We start from the raw sequence: 7,500 nt of genomic DNA on the forward strand, positions 1-7,500 counted from the left end.
GTACCGTGAAATCTATTTCCCTCAGCCAGCATCAACTCATGGGTCTTCCAGCACCAAAACATACGGCCAAGGCAACAAAGGAGTGGCTCAAGAAGAAGCACATTCAGGTCATGGAGTGGCCTAGCCAGTCTCCAGACCTTAATACCATAGAAAATCTGTGGAGGGAGCTGAAGCTTAGAGTTGCCAAGCGACAGCCTCGAAACCTTCAGGATTTGGAGAAGATCTGCAGAGAGGAGTGGACCAAAATCCCTCCTGAGATGAGCTCAAACCTGGTGACCAACTACAAGAAGCGTCTGACCTCTGTGCACCTCAAGTACTGAGTCATGTTTCATTAGGGGCTCAAATACTTATTTCACTCGATCAAATGCAAATCAATTTATAACTTTTATATAATGTGATTTTTTTTTTTTTTTTTTAGATATTCTGTCTCTCAATGTTAAAATAAACCTACCATAACTATTATAGATCCTTCATTTCTTTGTCAGTGGGCAAACTTACAAAATTGGCAAGGGATCAAATAATTATTTCCCTCTATGTATATAATTAATATATATTAAATATGAATGTGCTGCTTAATAACCTGCTGCACACACACACACACACACCGTTGTATTTTAACACTGCTATCAAATTGGTTCAACAGATGGTAATGTAAGTTTTGATTCAAATGAAAACTTTATTTTTACACATTATAAATAAATAAACAGTTTGTTGGACCAAAAAACAACAATTTAAGATGATATCTTGTTCTCTTCCTCCTCTTCTTTCTACTCCTCTTCATCCTCTTCCATCTCCTACTCTTCTTCTTTTACCCCCTCTTCCTCCTCTTATTTCCCCTCCTCCTCCTCTTCTTCCTTCTCTTCCTCCTCCTTTACCTCTTCTACATCCTACACCTGCCCTCTAAAACAACAACACACATCTTCAGTCGAGGTGTACTCTGAAATACTTCAAATGAATGCAGCACACCTGATAAAACCAGAGTATTTCAGTATGTTGGTAGTTCAACCAGCAGCTTGTTAGCTTAGCTTAGCATAAAGACTGGAAACGGAGGGAAACTGCTAGCCTGGCTCTCTCCAAAGTCCACCAGCTCCTCTGAAGCTGTAAACATGAAGATTAAACATTTGAATTCACTGTTTGCCAGAATGTTTCCTGGCAGTGGGGGGGCTGAACTCAGGTCCTGTTTTGGGGTAAATAAATACTTCCACTCTACCACACTGTACTTTGTACTGCAATACATTTATCTGAGTTACTTTGCAGATTCAGATCAATAAAACAAAATGTAATCAACATATACATTCTGATATTTAATCAAAAAGACTTTATCAAATAAATTCACTGAAATGAGCTCCACCTTTACCAGCATGAAAGTGACAAACACATGAATGCATCATTGTAATACATTAGTTAAATACATATTATTCTGCATAATGAGTACTTTTACTTTTCTTACTCTAAGTACATTTTGATGCCGATACTTTTGTACTTTTCCGTGAGTAAAGTATCGTGCAGGCTTCACTGCATGCACCATACTTCCTCCTCAACTGTTTTTGGTAGAAAATCAGATTATATCAGAGAAGTGAAATAATCTCAGGATCATCAGACGCTTCTAACTTTAACTCTGGTCGCTAAACAAAGCGTTCAAAAGCAAACGATGAACCACAGACGGATTAATGAATGAAAGAGAAGTGAAGCAGCTCCTCCATTGTTTTCAATCAGCTACAAACTGAACCTTCAGCTCAGTGAAATCTGACATCTAAACTCTGAACATATTCAAATATCTAAACATCAGATAGAAAGTAAAATATAGATGAAACATGACTTCACTTTTATTTACAGACGTGTGTGTGAACAATAACACTTGATCTCAAGAAACTTTCAGAAATTCAGTCCTTTTCTCTCATTCTACACATCCTTGTTTATTCGGACTCACTAGAGCAGCACATGTGGATTCATCCGCCGCTGAAAATAGTCCCAAAGAAGTCACTATTTCCTCCTGTTTGTTTGATAAAAACCACAGAGTGCAGATGTTTTAGGAACCAATGAGCCCCAGACAGGAAGTCAGACCGTATTGAGAGACGGACCAACATGAAGCTTGGGGATTTGTTGACATGAAGAGAAATGAGGGATTATTTAATGAAAGTTTAAAAAAGAAAAATAAATAAAGTCAGTGTGGAACTGAATAAAAAAATCAGTTAACAAAATAAAGGTCATACTATTATCTCTTATTCTGAAAGGACATCTACATTAAATGAAACAGTTCACTTCCTGGTTAAACGCGGATGACGTAGGAGTCAGAGTGGGTGACGTAGCGAACCCAGCGCTGAGACGGACCCAGCTGGACCGGAGACAGACGGAGGAACCGGATCTGAAGACCAGTGACGGTGAGCTGAGGAAGCTCAAAGACCAGAACCACCGGACCCACCTCCAACATGGAGGAGGAGCTGAGACCAGGGACCTCCAGCTGAGGGGGGAGGAGGATGTAGAAGGAGGAGGAAGAGGAGGAAGAGGTGGAGGAGGAAGATGAGGAAGAAGAGGAGGAGGAGGAGGAGGAGGATAGGAAGAAGAAGAAGAAGAAGAAGAAGAAGAAGAAGAAGAAGAAGAAGAAGAAGAGGAAGAGGAGGAAGAAGAGGAGTAGGAGGAGGAGGGGGACAAGAAGGATAGAAAAGGAAGAGGAGGAAGAAGAGGAGGAATAGTCAAGAAGAGGAGGAAGAAGAGGAGGAATAGTCAAGAAGAGGAGGAAGAAGAGGAGGAAGAGAACAAGATATCATCTTACATGACAAACGTGTGTGTGTGTGTGTGTGTGTGTGTGTGTGTGTGTGCGTGGTGTGTGTGTGTGTGTGTGTGTGTGGTGGTGTGTGTGTGTGTGTGTGCTCACCTTGAACAGAGCAGACAGTTGTGTTCCTCCGGGGAAGCGAGGATCTTCCAGTCGATGGATCTGCTCTGAAGCTTCAGCTCAGCACTCTGATCCGGACTGCTGAGCTCCTGAGACAGACTGAACACACACACACACACACACACCACGCACACGCACACACACACACACACACACACACACACACACACACACACACACACACACACACATACACCACACATACACACACACACACACGCACACACACACACACACACACACACACACCACACACACACACGCACCACACACACACACACACACCACACATTTGTCCAACAAACTGTTTATTTATTGATAATATTGTGTTTTAATGTGAAAAAATAAAGTATTTATTTGAACCAAAACTTACATTAACATCTGTTGAACCACAATGCTAGCAGTGTTACAATGTGTGTGTGTGTGTGTGTGTGTGTGTGTGTGTGTGTGTGTGTGTGTGTGTGTGTGTGTGTGTGTGTGTGTGTGTGTGTGTGTGTGTGTGTGCTCACCTTGAACAGAGCAGACAGTTGTGTTCCTCCGGGGAAGCGAGGGATCTTCCAGTCGATGGATCTGCTCTGAAGCTTCAGCTCAGCACTCTGATCCGGACTGCTGAGCTCCTGAGACAGACTGAACACACACCACACACACACACACACACACACACACACACACACACACACACACACACACACACACACACACACACACACACACACACACACACACACACACACACACACACACACACACACACACACACCACGCACACACACCATTAAACTTCTTCAGTGTCAGACATCACATGAGCCCTGAGGAGGTCAGAGGTCATCTGGGTTCAGATGTTCTGCAGGTGAATGGAGGGTGAAGCAGAAAAGCTTTCAGAGGTGATGAAGATGATGAAGAGCTGATTTGATGGATATTAATCCTGCAGAGAGCTTTCAGCTGATGGAACTCTTCATCTTCCACAACACTGCTTCTGTCCACATCTCTCTCTCTCTCTCTCTCTCTCTCTCTCTCTCTCTCTCTGTCACACAGAAGTTCTGAAGCCTTGAGTTAGTTATCCTTGTTTCTACACTCCTCAATTTCTGGGTTTTGTCAGTTAACATCTTGGTTTTAGACCGGCTCCATCCTGGTTTCTGGCCTACTTCGTCCTGGTTTCTGGTCTACTTCATCCTGGTTTCTGGCCTACTTCGTCCTGGTTTCTGGCCTACTTTGTCCTGGTTTCTGGTCTACTTCATCCTGGTTTCTGGTCTACTTCATCCTGGTTTCTGGCCTACTTCGTCCTGGTTTCTGGCCTACTTCTGGTCTACTTCATCCTGGTTTCTGGCCTACTTCGTCCTGGTTTCTGGCCTACTTCGTCCTGGTTTCTGGCCTACTTCGTCCTGGTTTCTGGCCTACTCAATTTCTGGTTTTTCTGGCAGTTAACATCCTGGTTTCTGGCCTACTTGGTCCTGGTTTCTGGCCTACTTCGTCCTGGTTTCTGGCCTACTTGGTCCTGGTTTCTGGCATGGTGGTAGAGTGTCTCAGTGAGCCTCAGTAACTGTTGATTGAACAGGTTTAAACAGAGACTAGTTCTAACTCCAGACTAACTTCTGTTTCTACTGTGAAGTCTGAAGAAGAGCTTTGATAAAGTTAACTCCTTCTAGGCTGCTTTTATTGTGAAACAGGAAGCTGTTCATGTTTAAATCTAAACTTCCAGTTTCTTTTACCAACGATGCTGAACTGTTGCTCAGAGGATCTTTGTCTCTGCTGAACGTCTACTAAACTATAGAACTCCTCTACAGAGTGAAAGCCTCAGTAAACGGAGGAGCACTCAGCACGTCATCCATCGTCTATTTCAATTTGCATGACTTTAAATAACAAACGAGGAGCGCCTCCTCCTGCTCGCCTGTGATGCTCCCTACTTTGTTAATGTTGTTTCCTATTTAAAACGCTCCTCAAGCAGACGAGGAGCTCCTTTACATGCCCACTCACTCCATCACAAACACGCTGAAGGATTTGAATGGGAGCGTCTCACCTCAGGGAGCCTTTGGGGACGGGGATGGTGGCACAGACGTTGATGGCAGCGCTGCGAAAACAATGACATCATCATCATCATCATCATCATCACATCATCATCATCACCATCATCATCATCATCATCATCATCATCATCATCATCATCATCATCATCATCATCATCATCATCATCATCATCATCATCATCACCATCATCATCATCATCATCATCATCATCATCATCATCATCATCATCATCATCATCATCATCATCATCATCATCATCATCATCATCATCATCATCATCATCATCATCATCATCATCATCACCATCATCATCATCATCATCATCATCATCATCATCATCACCATCATCATCATCATCATCATCATCATCATCATCATCATCATCATCATCATCATCATCATACCATCATCATCATCATCATCATCATCATCACCATCATCATCATCATCCATCATCATCATCATCATCATCATCATCATCATCATCATCATCATCATCATCATCATCATCATCATCATCATCATCATCATGGTGTCACTACGTTCTCACCTGGAAACACGGGAACGTTTCTAGTTGTTGTTTGTTTTTCCTTGTTGTAAAGTACATTAAAGTACTTCACTTTTATGGTACTTTCTACTTCTACTCTACTACATTATGTACGTTTTACTGCACTACTTTTGTCCGACAGCTTTAGTTGCTTTTCAAATAAAGATAGAACAATAAATCTTCTTATGAACTTATAAAATACTGAACATTATCAAAGATTAAACCAGTGATTCTTAACCTCTTTGTTCCTGTTAACATCTTATTAGTAGTTTATTCTTCTTCTCCTCCTCCTCATTATTCTTCTGCTTCTCCTCTCATTAATCATCTTACGACCCCTCACATTTATCTAGAGTAAACTATCTGACTGTACACAGTAGCATCGTGTACTATGATATAATGGTAGTACTTGTGGTATTTCTGCAGGTGTTTTCAGCTGAAGTGTTAAAGGTGGTCTGAAATGAAAACGAACCTCTTTGGTGGAAGATCACAGCGGAGCTTCAGGTACATCAGCAGCCTGCAGAGGAAAGACACCAACAACAGCATTAAACACATAGTACTTGTTATTTACTCATGGACTCTACTTAAGTACAGTTTTAAGGTTCTTGTACTTTACTTGAAATGAATGTACTTCTTAGTAAAAGTAGGCAAAACTAAAGAGAACCTCACTGATTAACTCTGGACTCTAAGCTTCTGGACACCAGGACTGTGAGACTACAAACTGGACTTTAAGACTGGTCTCTGGGACTGGACTCTGGGTCTTTGGGACTCTAAGACTGGACAATGGGACTGGACTCTGGGACTCTGGGTCAGGACTCTGGGACTCTGGGTCTCTCTGGGTCTCTGGGTCTGGACTCTGGGTCTGGGTCTGGACTCTGGGTCTGGACTCTGGGTCTCTGGGTCTGGACTCTGGGTCTCTGGGACTGGACTCTGGGTCTTTGGGACTCTGGGACTGGACTCTGGGTCTCTGGGTCTGGACTCTGGGTCTCTGGGTCTCTGGGTCTCTGGGTCTGGACTCTGGGTCTCTGGGTCTGGACTCTGGGTCTCTGGGACTGGACTCTGGGACTCTGGACTCTGGGTCTGGACTCTAGGACTCTGGGTCTCTGGGTCTAGACTCTGGGTCTCTGGGTCTGGACTCTGGGTCTCTGGGTCTGGACTCTGGGTCTCTGGGTCTCTGGGTCTGGACTCTGGGTCTCTGGGTCTCTGGGTCTCTGGGTCTGGACTCTGGGTCTCTGGGTCTGGACTCTGGGTCTCTGGGGTCTCTGTCTGGACTCTGGGTCTCTGGGCTCTGGGTCTCTGGGTCTGGACTCTGGGTCTCTGGACTCTGGGTCTCTGGGTCTGGACTCTGGGTCTCTGGGTCTGGGTCTGGGTCTGGGTCTCTGGGTCTCTGGGTCTGGACTCTGGGTCTCTGGGTCTGGACTCTGGGTCTCTGGGTCTCTGGGTCTGGACTCTGGGTCCCTACCTTCCCCCGCTGTCCCTCTCGATCGTTGGGAAGAGCCTGAACGGCGGCGCTGAAGGAAGGTCGTCACTCAGCTGATACTGCATCACCGTTTGCTGCGACAGGAAGCAGAAGAAGAAGAGTCGTATCTCAGACCGAACGAGGAGAGTTTTCATCACCAGACATAATAACTGGTTCCACATCAGAACAGAAACACCACCCAACCACAGTCTGGACCTGCTGGATTACGTTGATTAGTGGAAGTGGTTTGTAATTAAAGTGCTGGAAGGTTTCAGGAGGAATCTGTAAAGAGGCTTAGTGAGACTTTCAACACACGTAAGCTCCACAACAAGAAAACAGAGCGTTCACCTCATGAGAGACGTCTACATCTAAAGCAGAAGGTTTTAATGTTCAGTATGCTGCATGAGGCTCCAAAAGAACTCCTCAAGCGTCCTCAAGCGTCCTCAAACGTCCTCAAACGTCCTACTTTAGCTTGTTGCAGTGAACGCACCGTGTATAAACTCAACTCCTTCCTTCTGTTTAGAGACATTTTCTTCAGACGTGGAACATAAAGGTGGAGGTGAAGGAGCATCAGGGATT

At 44.2% G+C, this 7,500-nt stretch overlaps 1 protein-coding gene across 1 annotated transcript in view; it reads right to left on the reverse strand.

The window, feature by feature from the left end:
* Positions 1-848: 848 nt before the first annotated feature.
* Positions 849-7,500, reverse strand: part of ap4m1 (adaptor related protein complex 4 subunit mu 1) — a 14,918-nt gene continuing 8,266 nt past the window's right edge. The window contains exons 12-16 of the mRNA XM_054625493.1: positions 6,925-7,016; positions 5,935-5,979; positions 4,911-4,961; positions 3,403-3,520; positions 849-2,461 (exon numbers count right to left, since the gene is read on the reverse strand). Of these exons, the coding sequence (XP_054481468.1) occupies positions 2,270-2,461; positions 3,403-3,520; positions 4,911-4,961; positions 5,935-5,979; positions 6,925-7,016 (498 nt within the window). The 3' untranslated portion in view covers positions 849-2,269. The remainder of the gene's footprint in view (positions 2,462-3,402; positions 3,521-4,910; positions 4,962-5,934; positions 5,980-6,924; positions 7,017-7,500) is intronic.

This window comes from Anoplopoma fimbria, chromosome 24, assembly GCF_027596085.1.
Source record: "Anoplopoma fimbria isolate UVic2021 breed Golden Eagle Sablefish chromosome 24, Afim_UVic_2022, whole genome shotgun sequence".
NCBI lineage: Eukaryota > Metazoa > Chordata > Actinopteri > Perciformes > Anoplopomatidae > Anoplopoma > Anoplopoma fimbria.